The 21,984-nt window shown below is 41.2% G+C and overlaps 2 protein-coding genes across 4 annotated transcripts in view; one reads left to right on the top strand and one right to left on the bottom strand.

Moving 5' to 3' along the window:
* Window positions 1–21,984, top strand: part of LOC309693616 (ADAMTS-like protein 2) — a 62,213-nt gene that overhangs the window by 4,070 nt on the left and 36,159 nt on the right. For 2 of the 3 annotated variants that reach the window (XR_014272681.1, XM_082513015.1), the window contains exons 2-8: window positions 5,786–5,869; window positions 11,330–11,433; window positions 18,172–18,247; window positions 18,355–18,457; window positions 18,614–18,759; window positions 19,550–19,673; window positions 20,922–21,002. Coding sequence is in view for 2 of the 3 variants with exons in the window: in XM_082513015.1 (XP_082369141.1) it covers window positions 5,786–5,869; window positions 11,330–11,433; window positions 18,172–18,247; window positions 18,355–18,457; window positions 18,614–18,759; window positions 19,550–19,673; window positions 20,922–21,002 (718 nt within the window). In the remaining variant the exon portion in view is untranslated. Of the gene's footprint in view, window positions 1–5,785; window positions 5,870–6,101; window positions 6,660–11,329; window positions 11,434–18,171; window positions 18,248–18,354; window positions 18,458–18,613; window positions 18,760–19,549; window positions 19,674–20,921; window positions 21,003–21,984 lie in introns of those variants that run through there. The other variant, XM_082513016.1, reaches the window with a different exon arrangement.
* LOC309693358 (uncharacterized protein) lies at window positions 212–4,001 on the bottom strand. The gene is made up of 5 exons (XM_082512466.1): window positions 3,761–4,001; window positions 2,954–3,029; window positions 2,699–2,854; window positions 2,172–2,261; window positions 212–1,728 (listed from the first exon to the last, which is right to left on the bottom strand). Exons 3-5 carry the CDS (start codon window positions 2,801–2,803, stop codon window positions 1,513–1,515), a joined length of 411 nt encoding a protein of 136 aa, XP_082368592.1. The 5' UTR covers window positions 2,804–2,854; window positions 2,954–3,029; window positions 3,761–4,001; the 3' UTR covers window positions 212–1,512.

Raw genomic sequence — 21,984 nt, 5'->3', positions numbered from 1 at the left:
TCCCTGCATAAGTGACCTTCACCCAGTCTCCGAAGACTGCCTCGTCTTCTCTCTCAAACAAAGTAAAACCTCACCACACCTCACATTCAGACCCTCTGTTTATAACTGAGTCTGGCCACGTGGATACCAGATCCTTGTTTCTCTCACACTTCAAGATCTCTTACTGTCTGGAATATCTCCTAGTCTAATATTACTACACTCTAAAAAAAGATCTGCTGGCTTAACGTAAAAAAATTAAGGTAACAATTTGCATGGATCTTTTTAAGTTACTTCAGCTTAGCCACTATAGCGTAAATGCCACAAGAGTTCTCTAGTTAGGCAAACTCTATTCCTTACGTACAAACAACATGATTTGCTTTGTCCTCTACAAGCTTAATTAAGTTGAACCAACTTAATTTTAATTGTTTAAAAAATTACTCCATTTAGTTATTAAAACTTATTTTTTTACTTTTATTCTACTCAGAAATATCCATGCAAATTGTTACCTTAATTTTTTTGAGTACTAGTAACTTACAATAACTTATAACTTACAATTATACAATAAATTACACATTGAAATTCCAGTTTTATGATCAAACTGTTTATTAGAACACCAGTCCACCATTCCAGACTCATTGACATTTCAATAGCAGACAAAATTGTTGCCTCCATAAAATAAATGACATAAAACACCCCTGTAAATCTGTCTCAAAAAGACTGAACATTTTGACAGTCATGCTCTGATTCAAGTTTGTTTGTGTTAAAGTGATAGTTTAGGTTTTTTTAAGTATGAAGTACATTGTGAGTATATTACACACAGTAGACAGCAGTCAGCACATTCCTGCCACCAACACGCACGATAGGCTCAGTTTGTTTGTGTGACTTTGGTAAATCTGAACTAACCCGAACTAACACCAAAGTCACCAAATAACACAATTACACTTACTGATCAAGGCAGCAGGAGACCAGCAACTCCTGTGTGCTGTCAGGTAAAATTGCTGTTTTTGTCCATGGACGCTGGTGGGCCAGAGCGATTGAAACAACAAGCAGTAGAACTTCTCTTTCCTCACAGAAAAGGCTGTCTGATAGCAAAATAAAGCAGTAAACATATTCTTGATATAATGTACATTTAAACTGACATCAGTTTTATTAGGATGGAGGCTCATCTTGCGTGCCGGTGGCCCCGTCTGCTTCTCCGTAGGTGGAGCTTACTGACTGCCATCTACTGTGTGTAATACACTCACAATACATATGTACCTCATATACAGCCTCACTTCAAAAGACCCGAGCTATCCTTTTAAAGTGCATTATTTTTAACTAGGTGTACTTAATGCTCAACGCTCAACTTTACACCTACTGCCTACTGTAAAGTATGTAACACAACACATTGCAAACAACAGTGGAACATTTCCCGTTTAATTTGAGGATAGCCTCACTCTTCACATTTTTTAGTACAACAGTTTACTTTTTAGTGACATTACCTTAGGACTGGCTTTCAGATCATCCAGCTCGAGGAATATCTTTTGAAACACTTCAAAAGTGTTTTTCAAAAGTGTTTTTCAGTTCTTTTGGGTAGCTGAGGTTGAGTGCATATATCAGCCCCATTAGCAAGGCACAGGCTCTGGGTACATCCAGGTCTGCTAGGACTTCTGTTCCTTCAAGTATGATCCTTGCGCTGGCTGGATCAGACGTTGTGGCACCTCTGGTTACAATCTTCATCACTTCATTGGTAATATCCCCGCCACCATCCTGGTAGATCAGAATCAATATAAATGTTTTAAGCAATCATACTTATACATGAGAGTAACACAAAATAGGGCTGCAACTAACAATTTTCTCGATTATCTGATTATGTCTGTGAAGGTTCTCTTTGCAAGCTCCTTTGACGATTATCTGATTAGTTGTTTGGTCCAGAAAATGTCAGAAAATGGTGAAAAATGTCAATGTTTCTCAGAGCCCAATATGATGACCTCAAATGTCAAACATATTCAGTTTGCTGTCATAGAGGAGTAAAGAAACCAGAAACGATTCACATTTATGAAGCTGAAACCAGAGAATTTGGACTTCTTTTTCTAAAATAATTACTTAAACCGATCAATCAATTATCAAAATAGTTGCTGATTAATTTAGAAATCAATTAATAATAGATTAGATCGTACCTCTAATACAAAGTATAGTCATGTCTGATTTACCTGCTCTTTGAAGAGATCCTCCTCCTTTTCCCTGAGATACACCACTAAGCCACGGATAGCGACCTCTCGCCTTCTCTCCACAGAATCGTCCTGTGAATAAGAAAAAGAATGTCGAACTGCTCTTCGAGGAGGATGGGTTTTTGATAATTACATCCAAAAAAAAAAAAGAAAAAAGGATTGACTTTATATGGCCTGAACTGTACCAATTATAGATTTCCAGTGATAATCAAAATAATGAATTGATCATTTCTCTGAAATGATCAATTCATGAACTTGAAAAATCCAGGTAACAAATAGAAAAACTGCAAAATCTTGCAAATTACTCTGCCAATCATGATCCACATCACCTATAATTTGTTTTATTATTAAGTATTTATAGTTTTAATTGATATTTGTGCCTCAAGCTCTAAACAATAATTTGACATAGTTGAGTTGTAAACAGCTACCTTTTAAGACTCAATATCACCTATTGGGAAAAAAAAGTGGATTATCCTATTTGAAATAAACTACATTTCATTCATTCATACCTCTAGCAGCATGTTCTGGATGCGCCGAATGCGCATTTTTGCAGCCCCTCCTCTTGAGGAAAGCAAGGACATTATTTTCTGAGAGTACTGGTCCAGCTTTGCCATGAATGTTGTCTCCAGGTTAACAGTGGTGATCCTTCTGAATTCTTGGTTTATCTGTATAAAAAAAAGGCACAAATAGGCACAACATGTTAATGTATACAATTTACTTTAAAAGAATACATACTGCAAATTATCTTATGGAAAAATATTTACCTGAACTGCATCAAAAAGAGCAGGCCATCTTTCTTTCAGGTCATTGATTTTTGGTGCTTGATTGACAACTTCCTGCCTGCGAATGGAGAATGTTATGTTATGTTTCCAAATCAAAGATATTTTTTCTTAAGTGATACAACTGCGCTTATGTATCTGCAGTTAACACCTAAAAGAGCTAAATTATATTTTATGTGCTAATGCACACTCAATGTAATGTCATTAAAACAACTAGTTTATGAATGTTACTTAAGATCTTTCCTGTGGCGTTTCTACAACATGGCGTTCGCTTCCTCGCCCGCGTTTTTTGACTGAACTTTGACACAGGCTGTTCTTCAGCTAGGGCTCAATTAACAAACTTCAATCTCACATAAAAATAACTCTAGGACTTAAACATCAAAATGCATCGATGTTAAACCGAATGTATACTCAGTAACCTACATTTGTTTAGTCATGAATGTAAAATGGCCCAGCCTTTTGCTGGTCAAACCTTCATCAACGCTGCAACGATTTCAAAGTAGAAAGAAGAAAAACATGTATTACCCTGTCTTTGCAGAGTTAAAACTACTGCTACAGAAGCTCAGTGTCAATTAACACCATTTGGCTGCCACCGTAAAACAAAACTTAACAAAGACTAATGTTACGGTCGAATTACTTCACAAGTTAGCCAGAAGTGTAATGTTACTAGCTTATCACCACCACTCGCCGAGGAAGAGTTTAGTGTTGTGTAAAAAGGATTTCTTGCAGTGCGTGTTGATAGAGTTAAAGTTAGAGTTATTAGCTGCTGTGAAGGCAAAAAATTGTACTCACCACAAAGCTTTAACGTTTGATAATGTTCCGTACAAAATGCCGCTTCTCTGCTTTCTCTCTTTGCCTCCGTTTCTTTCGATCAGTGGTCTGAGAGCACAACATGTCCGGGCAAGTCAGCCTTGTACTCAGCTTTTAAAGGACGCTTACGAGATTTTTAAGTTGTATTAACTGAATACACTTTCATGTTAAGTTAACACAGAAATGTCTGTTCAAAATCGATATATTACTGAGCTAAGACTGTTTTCTTTATTTTAATTTCGACCAACTCATTAAATTAAGTTATCAACTGATTACAATGTGTACATGCAACAAACTTAATTTTTTATGCAGAAAAAGCTATTAATTTTAAGCTTTACTTACTAACCCCATGAATCATTTTTTAGAGTGTAATAACAGTATATTTAGGCCTAATACTTTGTTAATCAGATCATCATGATCTTTGGTGAATACAGTCTTAAGACGATGTTGACATTATATTGTGAAGCTTTTGAGTTTTCATGTAAGGGTGTGGTTGTAGCAGCATGCCAAACTTGGACCTTTCACCATATGACACATATATATTAGGGGTGCAACGATACACAAAATTCACGGTTCGGTTCGATACTTTGGTGTCACGGTTCGATATTTTTTCAATATAAAAAATGTTCATGCTTTTTTAATTAGTCATTTATTAAAATTATAAATATATATTTTAACTCAAAAGTACAGTTTTTAAATTTAATGTTGCTGAAACAACAAAATAATAAAAAAAAAAAATCTATCGATCGAGAAATCGCTCATCTTTGGTAAATTGAGTTTATTACAGAGAAATGGCTCTTTCCAAAATAAAAGCTATACTATACGCTTCTTCTGGGCTATATTCTCAGCAGCATGTTAAACATATCAGGTCCCCATAAGGAGAATCCTGTGCTAACGGCTGTCTAAATGACTCGGGTAAAGTTTGCAGCATGCGTGCTTGTTGTTTTTGTCTGCTTCCACTTGTCTTTGCACTAGGATGATGTCGGAGTAAATGTGCAGTCATATTCGTTGTGTTCCCACTAGTGCTGTCATCGTTAATCTGAAATGACGTTAACGCCACAACACGGCAAATCTCCGTTAACGAGCCACCGCGGATCGCCCCGTGCGTGGGGCTGGACGGCCAACACGTTAACGAGCTAACTGCGCTAACGCACTAGTTCCCACCCATGTAATTGAGCATTGCGTGGCACATGCAACACACTATTTTACTTTTGTCCATGACGCGCTTACCTTCAGGGTCATACGTCACATGAAAACCAAAATAGTTCCAAACGCCAATGAATGAGGGTGGGGGAGGTTCAGTTTGCCATGTTGCAAGGAGAGCTTAGCTTCTGTCTCGCTAGCTTGCCCTGCGCTCAGTGAATCTGCGTTCGACTACTCCGCCTAGGCTGCACTGTCGAGCGCAGATCCACTGAGCGCTCAACACAGACAGCATCGTCAGAAGGAAAGTTGATAAAATAAATTAAAAATGTTGTATTGTTCGATACATATGCGTACCGAACCGAAAGCACTGTATCGAACGGTTCAATATCGATACGAGTATCGTTGCACCCCTGATATTTATATATTTGTGTTCTGTATATTGTATATCGGCATTGTACCAGTCTGTCCCAAACTTTACCTGCTTGATGGGAGTCTGAGTATGGCGACATCATCCAGTCTACATGAAATTTTCATTTATAGTTTCATGCATGATATATATCAGCATTACATACGGGTAAGTCTCTCTATCGCCCTCTAGTGGGCATAGATGGCAATCCTTACATAAACAACCCAACAGCCAATTATCATCTCAAGCTAAAGAAAACCGCATAAGCACACGATGCTGTTCACCTGCAGCACGCTCAACCGCAGTGCGCCTAGACGTGCAGCGGTGTGCGAGGGCTCTGTCATCACTGGTTGCAGGTTTAAATTTATATAAATTTTTTTCCTTTTATTTTTCTTTAAGCCGTCCTAATGTTCTCCATGTTTGTGTCTGTGCATGATTTGTCTGTCTGTGTCTGTTAGGACAGAAGTGAAGTAAGGGTGGGGCAGCATGACAGCCATCTACGATCACACGGAAGTCAAAATGGGAAACAGACAGGCAAAAAGGTGATCACTGTCTTTTGAGTTTCTTTGCATGCAGAACTGTTGTCATGTAGATTTCAGTCTGACTCTGAATTTTTGCAGGTGGGGGCATTTTTAACATGCTGGCGAGAAATATGGAGAGAAATGTGCCTCAAAAGGGTTACAGACGTGTACAGTGATTGGTGTGTACTCACAAGCATGTGCTTGCACCCACACATAAATACATAGCAATTTGAGCACATGTAAAACTGCTTCAGAATCAGAATCAGAAAGGGTTTTATTGCCAAATGTTGAGCAGGTTTACAACATTAGGAAATTGCTGCGGTGCTTCAGTGCAAACATACTGTCATAAATTACGCTTAAATAGACATGAAAATAAAAATAAGAATAAGAGTTAAAAGTGCTAAGTAGATAGATATATACATGATATATACATGAGTGCAGGTGGTGATCAGTGCAAACATGGAATGATGCAGTGAACACAGCGTAGGGTCATGTGTTAGTGGTGGGAACAGTCATACGGTTATTGTTCATGTGTCCAACAGCAGAGGGGAAGAAACTGTTCTTGTGGCGAGAGGTTCTGGTGCGAATGGACCGGAGCCTCCTGCCTGAGGGGAGCAGGTCAAACAGACTGTGTCCAGGGTGAGAAGGGTCAGCTGAGATCCGAGCTGCACGCCCCAGTGTCCTGGAGGTGTACAGGTCCTGCAGAGATGGGAGTCTGCAGCCAATCACCTTCTCAGCAGAGCGCACAACACGCTGCAGTCTCTGTTTGTCCCTGATAGTGGCTCCAGCGTACCACACGGTGATGGAGGAGGTGAGGATGGACTCGATGGTGGGCTCCCACTTCAGGTCCTGGGTGATGGTGGTACCCAGGAAGCGGAATGAGTCCACAGAGGTGATGGGGGTGTCAGTCAGGATGATGGGGGGGAGTGGGGCTGTGTGCTTCCTGAAGTCCACAATAATCTCCACTGTCTTCTGGGCATTCAGCACCAGGTTGTTGTGGCTGCACTAGGACACCAGACGTTCAACCTCCCTACTGTAGGCAGACTCATCCAAACCTGAATAAAAAAACTGGCCGTTTACACACAATTAAGTTCAGCTTATGGAGTCGGATCATTTTCTTTTTCTGTGGATACAACTATCTAAAAGTTTGAATAACAACTCCGTCTCACTCACTTACTAAACCTTAAATATGATGTGAGTCTTCAAAACTTACACACAAACCACTGCACACGTTTGTAAGTACCATTACCATTATCAAGATACCATTAAGGTAAATCTATGTTTGCCACAAGTTCCTGAAAATGTCACGGTGTAAGTCCTGTTAAGAAGTGAAGTGTTTTTGAAGCGCTTTTACTTTGAAACAGAAGTGTGGAGTTTGTATAATATACAATTACAAAGTTTAACAGAACAGGATTTGATCAGACGTTGTAAAAATACTGATGGATTATTATCATTATTACATAAAGAGACCAGATGATTGAAACAGGAGTGTTCCTATTATTGTTTATGCTCAAGTTTTAGTTGCTAATGTCAAACCAGTACATCCCAGCAGCTTGTAAGGTGGAATATTTTACCAGTTATTAGTAAAATATTTCACCTTATTCTTGACTCAATACAACAGGAGCACCAAATCAACCCATGAACACCTTAAATGTCAGCTCTCTGTTGATTGCTTTAGTCTATTCAGTTCACCGATTGCTGGGTTTTAGTGTCTCTACTGGAACTGCAGAAAAAGGCAAAAAGTGACACAGTTAATGTTTTTGGTTTCTCTTCATGCCATGGAGGAATGCAACTATCTGGTTACTACTTCACAAATTGTGTGAGGAGATAAAGAATTGGACTGGATGACTGTTCTGAGATGTGGACTGGTCTGTTGTGCTGAACAAAGGGCCAGGCCTGAAGAAGTTTACCAGTTCCTCTACGGTATACTTAACTGGAAGATCTCCTCTCATCTATGACCACAACCTCTGGATAGTTACACAAAGAATAAGATTTGGATACAAGCAAATACCTGTTAAGGTATGGCTTTATTTCTGTGCCTCTATTCTGAGCGCACATCATAACATTTTGGAAACACAAATGTTGCATTTTGAAGAGAAAATGATTTTGAGTGAAGAGAATTCATTGCTGCATGCAAGAAATGTATTTCACTGTTTGCTATTATCACACACACACACACACACACACACACACACACACACACACACACAATAACAGCTACTCTCACTCAGATCTCTGCTCTGTGTGCTCACAGACATCTGCAGACCTGCTCTCAGTGTGTCGCTCTCAACATCTCTGCTCCATGCACGCTCAACTCTCTGCACACCATTATAAGTGTGCCACAAAACCAACCAATCACAGACTTGGATGCAAAAATTTTGATTGGCTGTTACAGTCTCCAATCAGCTTGCTAGCTACTGCATTCTGGAAACATGGTCCAGAGTGTAGAAAAATCCAGTGGAGTGGTTTGGTTTAAATTAGGTTAAAACCAACAATGGTATTTAAAAAAAAAATAAAAATTTTAAATAGAATAATTCAACATACTAACTGAAAATGGATTTAACTACATTTTGGAGCGTGTTTTGTGGCACACTTATAATGGTGTAGAGAGTTGAGCGTGCACAGAGCAGAGATCTGAGCGAGAGGGGCTGTTATTGTGTGAGTATGGATAATAGCAAATACTGAAATACATTTCTTGCAGGCAGCAATCAATTTTCTTCGCTGAAAATAATTTTCTTCTCAAAATCCAACATGTGCACTTGCAAAAAATTTGTATTTGCGCTCAGAATAGAGGCACAAAAATAACTTGAGCTGTTCTGGAGGCGCTAACAGTACAGTCACTACACAGTAGAGCAGGGCGATATGACCAAAAATATTTATCACGATATACATTTGAAAATTTGCAATAACGATATAACTGACGACATAATTGACACTAGAGCAGGGGTCGGCAACCTGCGGCTCTTTAGTCCTTATACTGCGGCTCCGCGTGGTTTGGGAAAATAAATTACAAGTATTTAGCTGAAGTGTATTTTATTTATGTTAGTTCTTTTTAAACTTGTAGTTCTAAATTGGAAGATTATTTTGATATTGAAGTATAAAAATAAAATTATATTTTATTATTGTTCGTCGCTCAAAATAAGCGTCACACTGGCGGAAGCCGGTGTACCCGCCGAAACGCCGTGCATTTATCGAGACTTTCAACCCCAGGTAGGCCAGTTATGGATCTTCGGATCCACATTATGTCAGCAGCTCCACCGTGAACTATGTTAAAGACAAACACGCTCACGCCTCACAGATGACAGCTTACAGTCCTGCGTGAAGATGAAAGTGACTCGTACAGCCCCGACCTGCAGACGCTGTGCGCAGAGGTTCAGGAGCAGAAGTCCCGTTGTAAACATATCACGGCAGACCTGACGATGTTTGCATGAACACGCTTTACAGCTTCTCTTTATTGACCACTTTTCACACACGGTTGCTGTACGCCTATAGTCGGCGCTGCAGACCACGCCCCGCAACACACATTTACCATGTAAAATAAATATAAGTAAATAAATAAATATTTACGCAGAATTTTGCAAATATTTATTTTTCATTTTTTTCAGCAGCATAGTGCTTTTTTCCAATTATTTTTTAAAAGTCAGGTCAAGGCTCCAAAAGTTCAAAGGCGATATGAGGGCGGCTCACAGCAGTTTTTGTTTCTGGATCATTTTAGTTCAGCTTTCCTTTTCTTATATTTCTTTAAGAGTTCAAAATGTGTTCATTACATAAATAAAATGTAATTTTCTCTGTAGCACTTCATGGATTTCATAAGCAACACACCTTAGTTGTTCACACAAAGCATAAAGGTAAAAAAACAATATATACAGTGTTATCTTCATTTTAGATGTCACAAAGTATTTGCGGCTCCCAGTGTTTTCTTTTGCGAGGAAACTGGGTCCAAACGGCTCTTTGGGTGATAAAGGTTGCTGACCCCTGCACTAGACAAAATACTTTACAACTCCACAACTTTATTAGTGCAATAAAAACCATCAATGTATTTCCACTTAAACAAGCAGCTGTTTTTTATCTGCATTAAAGTTATATAAAAATGTAACAGTGCAAATGCAAATTCCTCGCTGACAGTTTAACCAAAAGGCATTTCCAGTGGAAACTGGCCGACACATCCTCAGCATAACCATGTATAATATCCACAACACTTAAAAAGAGGTTAAACACACACAGTACGGTAATATTATGTTGAAGCACAGTACGTATCACTCCGCGAGGCTCCGCCTACGATAGCCGTAATGCTCCGACACTCCATCAAGCGGTGCGGCTTCGTAGCTTAGCAAAGTCGTACTGAAACATTTGACAGATTTTCGAGCGCCGTGCACATAAAATCGTTTCGAGGTCAGTAAACACAACCAGAGTTCATACATAAGGCACACGGGATTATAAGGGGCTCTGTCGACTTTCAGAAAAATCAAAGGATTGATTTTAAGTGCGCCATATTTTCCAAACAACACAGTAATAACGACGGCCCGCTAGCATGCGCTACCAAAAATAGTGCTTTGTTGTGTATCTGACGGACAAAAGCTAAACCAGTTCCACACCAGTGAAGCTGCAGCATTTTTACAAACCAGTTCAGGTTCATCTGTTTCATTCAACGATCCGCTTTCACTCTTCTCATTCTGCGTCGCCTCCATGTGCGTATGAAAACAAAGGTACTGCGCATGCGCGTTTTACCCATATTCTATCGCCATATTTCATTTTCTTATTGTTGCTCAACATTATACCGGTATTACCGTGAACGGTATGATATGGCCCAGCCCTACTACACAGCTCCTTAACAAGGTGTTTCTTGTTGGAGATCCTCAGGACTCAGTGTCTGAGGAGACCGGTGGACGGAGTAGGCATCTCAGCTTGGGCTGCTGTCCTCTTCAGCCTGAACTCCAAAAAAGTGGTAGACAACTGATGACATTGAAATTGTTACTTTTCTATAATACTTGGATACAAAAACATCTCAAGTAAGTCTGAAGTAAGTGCTTGCAGACATTTCCAGCTCCTGCAAAATATTTTCAGCATAAATAATTTACTATAAGAGGCAAAACACATTTAAATCTGAATTTGTACATTTCTGTAAACAATAATTTGGTTTAAATCAATTCTTTTGTCTTCAATAACTCATTGTTCATATTGCGATAGACCTAATGAACAGCTTGCATTGGCCTGACTAGTGTAATATTACACTTTACACAGTCGTGTTTCAGCGATTAGTGAGAAGTTTAAAAAGGTGACCTTTAATTGTCAACGTTTGGTTGGTCAGTAGGTCCACAGACCACTGTTTGGTGCCCACTTCTGTGAATGCTAAGGACGACATCTGCGTTCTTCGTAACAGTGGTGTCAACAATAACGGTCATTATTTTAATGTTTGATGGCTACAGGCTGACCTTAATGACCCACTTCACATTACTCACTGGCCTGTATATTTTCTCCCAGGAGGAGGTGTTTCAGTGGTGGGGGGAGTGGTCTACGTGGTCCTCCTGTTCCAGGAGCTGTGGAGGAGGAGTGAGGAGCCAGGAGAGACACTGTCTCATGCAGAGGTAACTGAGTGACTTTCAGATGATATTCCACCTTCTGAATATTTTGGTTTCCAATACATGTGGAGTCTCAGCCTACAGATGTAACTGTAACCCATACGCACAAACACCAAACATTGTTCTGAAGAATAAAACAGATCAGCTGTGCCGTGGCTATCGATTTGTTTAGTAATTGCAGTGTTTCTGCACCATATTAAAATCATATTAAAAGAAAACATTTACATTTTAGTACAGTCATTTCAAATACAGTAAAGTACACATACAACCTAAATTAAGGCATAAAAAGCATCTCTGTCCTTTGAAAGGCTGCCAGTATCTCCTGGATGAGACCGGTTTACATTTATTTATGTCAGATAATTAAACGAAGTGTGATTCCACAGCTGTTCCCACACAAACAGCAGCACGAGCAAGAGTCGCCCACCGACTCCAGACTTCCTGTTTTATTGTGATAGTCCTCGTCTTGTGTGTCTCATGTTAACTCGTCCCTCCTGACGTGTCCCAGCTGTCTCTACTCACTTGTCTTCTTCCTCCAAAATAAAAGTCTGTCTTTGATTTATCCTTCATTTGTCTGTGAGTCTGCACTACATTCATCACACGGATAGCAATTTTTTTTTCACCTGTCCCGTTTGGTTCTTTTAATAATAATAATAATGGATTGCATTTTTATAGCGCTTTTCGAGACCCTCAAAGCGCTTTACAATACCACTATTCATTCACTCTCACATTCACACACTGGTGGAGGCAGCTACAGTTGTACCCACAGCTGTCCTGGGACAGACTGACAGAAGCGAGGCTGCCATCAGAATGATTGTCTAAAGGCAAAGAAAGATCCCAACGGATTTACTTTACCAAATGGACCATCCCGGCCTTGCCGTATTGGTCTATTTGATTCACCTTTGCTTTTATTGTTTATTTTAATTTATTTTCACTTGCTACACACGGGACAGACTTGACTGGGGGAAAGAAAGAGGGAAAGAAAAACAGTGGGGAAGAGGGACGGTGATAAAAGGCAAAAAACAAAAACCAACAAAACAAACAGACAAAAAATCCATCTATCAATCACCTGGATCACCTGTTGAGAAAGAAAAAGAGAAAACCAGCAAAAAAAGAGAGCAATATAATAAACAACATGATCGCAATAATCTATGTGAATATAACAGTAAATACTAAATATTGAATATTATTGTGCCGGATCGACAGCGCACAGTGTGCTTTGAGGTAGGAGCCAAAAAGAGTGTAGTTTGTGTGTGTGATCACCCGTGTGTACACCTGTGAGCATGGACGCGCTTGTTTTTAAAAGGTTCCTTCATGTAATGATCTGTTAGAGGGTGTGGGGGGGCCACAGCCCCGTCCTCCAGGGCATGAAGCAGGTATGGAGGAGATCAAAACTCCAGACATCCAGAGGCCCCCAGAACACAAGAGACCAAGGAAGACCAACAGAGGGGCAGCCGCGCCACTGTCCCAGAAAGAGCTGAGGAGAGTCCCAGATGAGGGCTCACTCAGCAGCCGCGGAGCAGAAGCCAGGGGGGGGTGCAGTGACGTGCCCGTGAGCTCCGCCGGCAGCCAGCTGTGCCTGAGTGACCGAGCCCCAGGCCGAGAGGCCGAGGGCACCCCACCCCTGAAGGGGCCCAGCAAGCCCCAGGCTCCAGGCCCCGATAAGCAGCCACCAAGGAGTGAGCCGGTGGGTACCTGAATGCCATCCCCAGACACAAAGACCCACCAACGCACCGATGTCTGAGGGCGTCTGCCACTGTCAGGGGAAGTGGTGGTGGGGGGAGAAAGGCCTCCAAACCTTGGAGGGCCTGAGATGTCCCCAGAAAGGTGGTGTCTGACACCCAACCTGACATATAGACACAGACATACAGGCACACACAGATACAAACATCCATTCCCACCCTCATGCTCTCATATGCACTTACTCCACACTCAACCAACGTGGAGACAGACATAAAGAGACGCTGTACACACGATCACACTCCCCAAGCGTACTCTACGAACCGGGTCTAGGTACCCTTGCCCCTGGAGGGGGGAACTGCACCCAGACCCAGGTGGTGTTACCCTTTTCCCTGCGGTGGGGGGAGGCAGACCGCCCCGACTCCGCAGCAGCAGGGAGGCCCCACACTCCAGACCGCAGTCGGACGGCCAACTCCTCCTAGCCCCCCCCACCCCAACAGGCAACACAGAACAGGGGTGTGTGAAGACTCCAAACCTCCCTCCACCCGCTCATATGTAGTGTTGATGCATGTGTGTTCTAAGGTGCATTTAAAACCCAGGAGGGCATGGAGCTACCTGCCAGAGAGCAGCAGGTAAGCGCATAGCCCCTCCTGATAGCCCTCAATGTCTACGTGTATTTAAAATTGAGAGGTGGGCAACAGCGCCAGGGGTGAGGTTGTACACCCTGACGGTCTTCTCGATGCCACTGTTGGGGCTGTGTTTCCACAAGCCCCGCTGGTTCACAAACTTATTCTCGTTAACGACAAAAACAAGGCGAACATCTTTTACTTGCTAGCAAGGGAGGCCCCAGCTGGTGTCTCAGAAAGCACTCTGAATCCTACCGCGTGGGGGCCCTACCCCCACACCAATCACAACAGCGAAGGTGGGACCAAACTATGACCCCCCACCCCCACTAGGTGATGGAGCTGATCATAGGAGCCCAGAGCAATTGATCTGATGTGGTGGCAGAGGCTGTATCAAGACTAAATATAATCTATTAGATAATTTCTATATTGGTTAGAATTAACCTCCTAGGACCTGCGTCCACATATGTGGACATCACATTTTGGGTTATTTAGACTAAAATACTCAATTTTGTTCTACAAGGGCCTGATATCCACTTAGGAGGACATTATACTGCCACTGTTCTATCAAAATTTTAAACAAATATCCTCATATGTGGCTCTCATTTTTCTTAGAAACAAAAATAAGGTTAAAAAAAATCTGGTAATTCTTTGTTTTTACATTCATCAGGTCCCAATGTGACCAAATATCAAAGAGAAATTAAAAATGCATGTCGTGGAAGAGTTCGAGTCTTTTCGAGTATTTTTCCAATTCATGAGGACTGTTTTCTTGGCTATGCATAGGGCAGTGAAAACCATATGGGCTATATTCTTTTCTGTAGTGACATTATCTAAGCTGCCCAACAAGCACACTAAGGGGGAAGTTGGAATGTTACATTTCAGACACTTCGATAAGTCTTCACATATCTCGCGCCAAAACTTCTGAACTGGTGGACAGAACCAAAGAGCGTGGATATAATTGTCCGGTGAATTGGTTTGGCAGTGTGAGCAGTTGTTGGTAGACGTAAAGCCCATCTTGAACATCCGATGACCTGTATAGTGCACTCTATGTAGTATTTTGTATTGAATTAATTGAAGACTGGGATTTCTAATTAGATGAAAGGTTTTTAAGCAAATCTGAGACCAGAAGTTTAGGTCTAAGTTAACTGATAAATCCGCTTCCCATTTTGCAATAGGAAGTGATATTGATTCATCTGTTTTAGAAAGCATTCTGTATATTTTGGATAGTAATTTGGGGGTTTTAAGAGTAAGAAATTGAACCACACTTGGTGGTGTTTGTAGTTCAACTTGACCCGGTTTAAATTTCTTTTTTACTATGGATTTAATTTGTTGATATTCTAAAAATCTTTTCTTGTTGATCCCATATTGTGTAACTAGTCCGTCAAATGAAATAAATTCTGTTCCTTCTAGTATATGTTCTAAATATTTGATTCCTTTATCACTCCAATCTGAAAAGTTTATCATATTATTGTTTTGTAATATGTCAGGGTTGTTCCAGATAGGTGTACGTTTGCATGGGATTAATGAAGACGCCGTCAATTTTAGAAACTCCCACCATGCTGTCAGAGACAAGCTGATGTTGATGCTTTTGAAGCATTCATGTCGTTGGATGTTTGAGCTGATAAATGGTAGGTCTGAGATCTCTAGATTATTGCAAAGTGCTTGTTCTACATCTAGCCAAGGTTCATCTAAGAGGGTATGTTTTAGCCATCCTGAGATAAACTGAAGCCTGTTGGCTAAGAAGTAGTGCTGAAAGTTAGGCAGTTCTAGTCCTCCTTTATCCTTGGTCTTTTGTAGTGTTTTTAAGCTTATACGTGGGGGTTTATTTTTCCAAAGGAATTTGGACATACATGAATCTAGAGATCTGAACCAATCTTGTGGCGGTTTAGTTGGGATCATTGAGAATAAATAATTTATTTTTGGTAAGACCATCATTTTTATAGCGGCAACCCTTCCCATGAGTGATATGGGTAGACATTTCCATCTAGCCAGATCATCTTCTACCTTCTTTAAAAGTGGGATATGGTTTAATTTAGTTAGATCTGCAAGCTTGGGAGAAACATTAATACCTAAATATTTTATATTTCCTGATTGCAGTGGTGTAGAAGAGGAATTATGGAAGGAGCAATTAATCGGTAGAACTGTAGATTTTGACCAGTTAATTGAGTAATCTGATATTCTTGCAAAAGAGTTTTTCAATTCAATCACCCCAGAGATATTGGTTTGTGAATTTTGGAGAAAGAGTAACACATCATCCGCATAAAGACTGATTTTATGTTCCACGTTCTTGCATTTTATGCCCTTAATTACTGAATTCTGTCTAATTGCTGCTGCTAGTGGTTCAATAAAAATTGCAAACAGTGAAGGGAAGAGTGGGCATCCCTGCCTGGTGCCCCTCAAGAGACAGAAGCTGGAGGATGTCTGGTCATTTGTTATAACACAAGCTGTTGGGGAGTTATATAATATTTTTAACCAGTTTATGAAAGAGGATCCAAAACCAAATTTGTGTAAAGTTGCAAATAGAAATTTCCAGTTAACTCTGTCAAATGCTTTTTCTGCGTCTAAAGAGAATATTGTAGTTTCTAGGTTTTTACTTTATGAGTAGTCTATCAAATTAAGTAATCTACGTGTATTTGTTGATGAGTGCCTACCTTTTATGAAACCAGTTTGGTCAGGATGAATTAAGAGGGAGGTTATTTTCTCCAGTCTCTTTGAGAGAGCTTTGCAGATTATTTTAATGGAAGCAGATACAGTGAGAGAGGTGTGTGTTTGGGAGATATTAACGCTGTAATGAAAGACAGATGCTGTAACTCTCTGTCCTCCCAAAGTTACACACAAACACATAAATAAGGCTATTTAGTCTCTTCTTTTAGTTCAAAATAACACACACACACACACACGATAGCCTCCTCCTAAGAAACAGATCCACTGCTTTGGCTGCTAAATAGTTTACTGTGTTTACGTCTTACTGCTGTAGGAAAGGAAGTTTTAATGAGGCCAGTACGAGCTGTAAATGTTCTCCTTCGGTCTGTTCCCACAGGCTGCAGACAAGCTTGCTGGGTTTCTACAGTGGTGTCGAGCTTCTTCTGCCATGGCCCACTTTGGAATCTGAAGAAAAAGTTTTATCCCTTTTTAATGATTATGATTTTAAAAAACACATTTGAATTTTACCTGAACAACAGTCGGGTTAGAGCTGCAACATCCCACCTACAGTGACTCAGTCTGAGAACAACAGAATGAAGTGATGATCCTAAAATGGCCTTTGCTGGGTGGGAGTATTTATGTGTCTCTCTTTGTCTTCACCCTGTGATATATTGGTGAGTTAACCCAGGTGTGTCCTGTCTGTGCAGGGATAGGCTCCAGCTCCACTTCATTTTGACCAAAGCGATTAAGAAAAACGGATGAATTTAGCAGGCAAATAAAGATACCCACTGTGCCACAGTAACCATGGTGTAGCTAGTGGGCAGTGGAAGGAAAGTGCAGGATTAGGCATGTCCATTCAAGAAAATCAGTCATCTCTAAGAGCTTACCATCTAAGGTAAGACCTGGACACTGTTGGTGGGTAGCTTGGTGACATCATCCATGATACTCAGTTATACACAGTTTATTTATTGTCAGTATGTTGGTGTGATGGACACAGGAATTATGATGGTCACAGGAATTATTAGAAAAACCAGGGTTTCCATTTAACCCCCAAAAATTATATTTACAAAAATAACAAACGTTGAGCTCATAAAAGAGGTCAAAGAAACAACTCTAAACTCAGCCCAAACAAACATAACTGACCTAAACAGGAAATGACACACAAGGGTTTATATAAGGACTGATCAGACCACCATGACACACGAGGGGTAACTAAATAAAACGCAATCATAAACCACAAAAATTATGCAGTACAGCCTGGTTTGTTTATAAAGTCAACACCAAAGAAGAACGTCAAAATCACTGAACCCTAAACTCAAATATGTAATCAAATACAAAAGCTTTTTTTTTAACATTGTCTCCTTCAGCAGGAAGTGGTGGTGCGGTCCAATTATCCCTCTTTGTATTTAAGGGCTTTAAACCCTGGCCTCCACCTTTTGTCTGGTAACTCTCAGGGATCATGGCAGGTAAGCAGCAAGTAAAAGAAACAAAGCTTAGTCAAACAAAGTAATGAACTGGTATGAATACATAACCTAAATGTGCGCGCTTACAAAAAGAGCAAATGTATCCAAACCAATCAATAAACTTATTGGAAACTAAAGTGTGTTCTTGTGTTCAAATGAAGAAATGAAAATACAAGAGTTACCGACTTTCGAGTGTGGCCGTGGGTTTGGCCATCACAGTTGGCAAATTGATACTTTGGTGTGAAAGCACAAGCTGCCAGCAGCACTGCAGTTAGATGAACGGTGTCATTAATAAAAGTGTTGATCATCCTGCACCCTGACACTCCTGTCTGTCTCAGGCTGTCCTCCACTCAAAATGTTAACAGCTCCTGTTGTGTTGGCTCCCCTAAGAAGTACCAGCTCTGTTCAAAGCAGGTATGATATTGATCCTTTACTGATTGATTACAATAAGGAAACGGTAGAAATAAGCATTGAAGCTTTTGTCTGTGTTTGTTCGTTTTGTGTATGTATTTGTTTTGTAGCCGTGTCCCAGCACCAGTGTTAGCTTCAAGCAGCACCAGTGTTCCCAGTTCAACTCTAAAGCCTTTGGAAGGAGATACTATCAGTGGATACCCCTGTACCCAGGTCAGCCTCATGTGTCAGTTCACTTTCATCATCTACGTTTGACGATGCAACAGTAGATACAACATGTGAAGATTGTGTATTTGACACGATGTAGCCAGTGCAATTTGTTGATGTTGTTAAAGAAATGCTTTCTTAAATGTGTCCTTCCCCATGTAGCCGATTACATCAGCATCTCCAATAGACCATGTGACCTGCAGTGTACCACCATCAGTGGTGAGCGACAGCTGCTGGTTCCTGCCCACGATGGCACCTCCTGTCGGGATACTAAAAACCATGGAGTGTGTATCGAGGGGATGTGTCAGGTAACCAACCAGAAAAAGTTCAGATGCTTTTTTACTGTAGAAAATCTTAATGAAATATTTTCAACATCATAGAAAATACACTCATTAGCTGCTTCGTTAGCTTGTACGCCGTGGTGTTCATTCAACAAGGCGCTCAGACTTTTTCGTATACTTTGGCATGATGGCACAGGTGCTGCAGCTTTGTGGTCAGCATTTTCATGATGTTCCACTACATCCCACAGCTGCTCTGTCAGACTCATTGTGCTCGTCATGCATGATGCTTTTAATTTACCGCCATGATTTCTCAGGCAGTCTGAGATGATATGAGCTGTTTGGTTCGAGTATCTGTTAGAGGAGGGTAAACTCTGCAGAGGAGGACGCAGCTGCTGTCAGTACTGAGGCATGCTGGGAACAGCCTTCACCTTTCAACACATGGTTTCACTTCACTATAAAGAAGTTCTTTGTATGTTCTGCCGTCGCTGTAGTAGGGGGGGAGCTAAAGGAGCTGACATTCATGACCTTTCTTCTTGAACCCAGATGTGGGGCAGCTGACTGCCCTGTTGGGCTCCACATCACCTTTCCTCCCCACTCTGACATGTGGTTGAACTCGGCTGTGTTTAAAAGTGTGCTTTAAAGAGCAAAACATGTGAACACCTTCACCCAATCACGTGGCTTGGAAGAATATATTTCCTGGTAGTAAAAATTCAAGTCAGGTGTTTCTGGTTGTTGTGAGAAAAAACTGCATGAGTGTTGTCTCTGAAGAACAAACAGTGTCACATGTATGTGTATTATGTCTGCTCCTCTGTTCCAGCCTGTGGGGTGTGATGGGGAGCTGTACAGCAGTAAGACTGTAGACAGATGTGGTGTGTGCGGAGGAAACGGGACATCGTGCCAGCGGATCTCTGGATCCTACAGGAAGGCACTCACACAGTTAGGTAACACACACACAGATAACCACATTCAACATATCTAACTGGCACAGGACGAGCATTTAGTGATTGTTTCACTCATCAGACAGCTCAAGGAAACCATTATCTTTACAACCACCTCAGCGAAATCCACTGCACGGTGTCCTGTAAACATGTGTCGTCATAGAAGCCTGAAACCGGGGTGGATGACTCCATGATGTCTTCACCCCCTTCTGCTGGTTTGTTACTACGCTGCCCGCCAGCAGGCTGCCCGCCAGCAGGACTCTCGAAGCGAGGGAAGCTTTTTCAACATATTTTTTAATGCCTTGATTTTGCCTGCAAGGAGCCAGACTTTGTAATCTTTTTTTAAAAAATTGGTCTTGAACATTAATGTTCTTGAATTTATGAGTTTTTATTTGGACACGGGAATGTTTTTCAGTCAGTTAAATAACTTTACATTGATCCTGACATCATTCTGTTTCTACACATAACAGAAAACTTAGCAAAGAAGACATTTTAAATTGCATCTGTAGGCAATTTATTGCTAGCAACACATACACCAGTTTGTTCTTAGTTGGACCAATGAAAAATGTTGTTTGACAGCATGGTTTTGTACCAACACGGCTTCCCAAAGAGATATTGCCATGAAACTTGGCATATTGCAACATGGTGTAAAGTACGTTCTTAAAACATCAGAAGAAACAGGAGAAGTTAAGGACAAAAGAAGTGGCACACCTGAAATTCTACAGCAGATGAACAGTTATGTCCTTCAGTAATAAGGAAAATATCCAGCAAAGACCTGACAGGATCTGAGAAATGCATCTGACCCTTCGGCTGATTCATTTATTTTCCACAGAAGCCTCATTAGACGTGCTCTGAATGGAAGGACGGCTGTCAAGAAGCCACTGTTAAGGAACAGAAAGAGGGAGAACAGGCTGAAGTATGCCACATTAGAACTGGACTGGAAATCGCAGGCAACGTAACTCTTATGGAGTGATGGATCCAAACGGACTGGATCTAATCAGGAGTCCAACTGTCTACAGCCATGTTTCAAAGATGTTGGAGGCAGACGTCGACGCATGGTGTAATCCCATCGTGTGATGCAGTACCAGTGCATTAAAAACATACTTAGATAGGTTAGCCTTCGCCAGAGATCTGTCCTCACCAGACTCAGTCCTCGTATTCACAGAAATGTGTTCCTGCTGATAAACTCTTGGAGTGTTTTTTCTTTCCAATTGTGTTGCAGTTTAGTGACAAGTTTGTTTTTGTCATCAGGTTATGTGTTTATCACCAACATCCCAGCTGGAGCTTCAGACATTCAGATCATAGAGAGGCACAAGACGGAGAACATCCTGGGTGAGAACGTACAGCTTCTTTAAGGTCAATATCATCAGGGACCATGAGGGACCATGGTTCAATATCATCAAATATATGCATATATATCAGGGGTGCAACGATATTCGTATCGATATTGAACCGTTCGATACAGTGCTTTCGGTTCGGTACGCATATGTATCAAACAATACAAAATTTTTAATTTATTTTATCAACTTTTCTTCTGACGATGCTGTCTGTGTTGAGCGCTCAGTGGATCTGCGTTCGACTACTCCGCCTAGGCTGCACTGTCGAGCGCAGATCCACTGAGCGCAGCACAAGCTAGCAAGACAGAAGCTAAGCTCGTTGCAACATGGCAAATTGAACCTCCCCCACCCTCATTCAGATCTGGCGTTTGGAACTATTTTGTTCTTCATGTGACGTATGACCCTGAAGGTAAGCGCGTCATGGACAAAAGTAAAATAGTGTGTTGCATGTGCCACGCAATGCTCAATTACATGGGTGGGAGCTAGTGTGTTAGCGCAGTTAGCTCGTCTTGACACCGTCCAGCCCCACGCACAGGGCGATCCGCGGTAGCTCGTTAACGGAGATTTGCCGTGTTGTGGCGTTAACGTCATTTCAGATTAACGCTGACAGCACTAGTGGGAACACAACAAATATGACTGCACATTTACTCCGACATCATCCTAGTGCAAAGACAAGTGGAAGCAGACAAAAACAACAAGCACGCATGCTGCAAATGTTATGCTGGGCTTACACTGTGCGATTTTTGGCCCAGTTTGAGCCGATTTTTGAGTCGTGCGACCGTTTTGGCGATCGGCCCGATTTTGGCCTTCATCGTGCGTCGTGCATCGTGTAGTATACGTGGGGTAATGCTGGGCAGACACTGCGATTTTTTCAGTCGCGTGATTCAGCTCCTGCTCAAACTGTACGATTGACTCGCAGGGGTTAGAAGTTCATAGGTCATGATGCAGGGTTTCACACTATACGGCCCAATGCTCTG

This window comes from Aulonocara stuartgranti (assembly GCF_965226115.1).
Source record: "Aulonocara stuartgranti genome assembly, chromosome: 18".
Classification (NCBI taxonomy): domain Eukaryota; kingdom Metazoa; phylum Chordata; class Actinopteri; order Cichliformes; family Cichlidae; genus Aulonocara; species Aulonocara stuartgranti.
The sequence above is the reverse complement of the archived record's forward strand: the minus strand, read 5'-3'. Positions and strand labels throughout refer to the sequence as shown.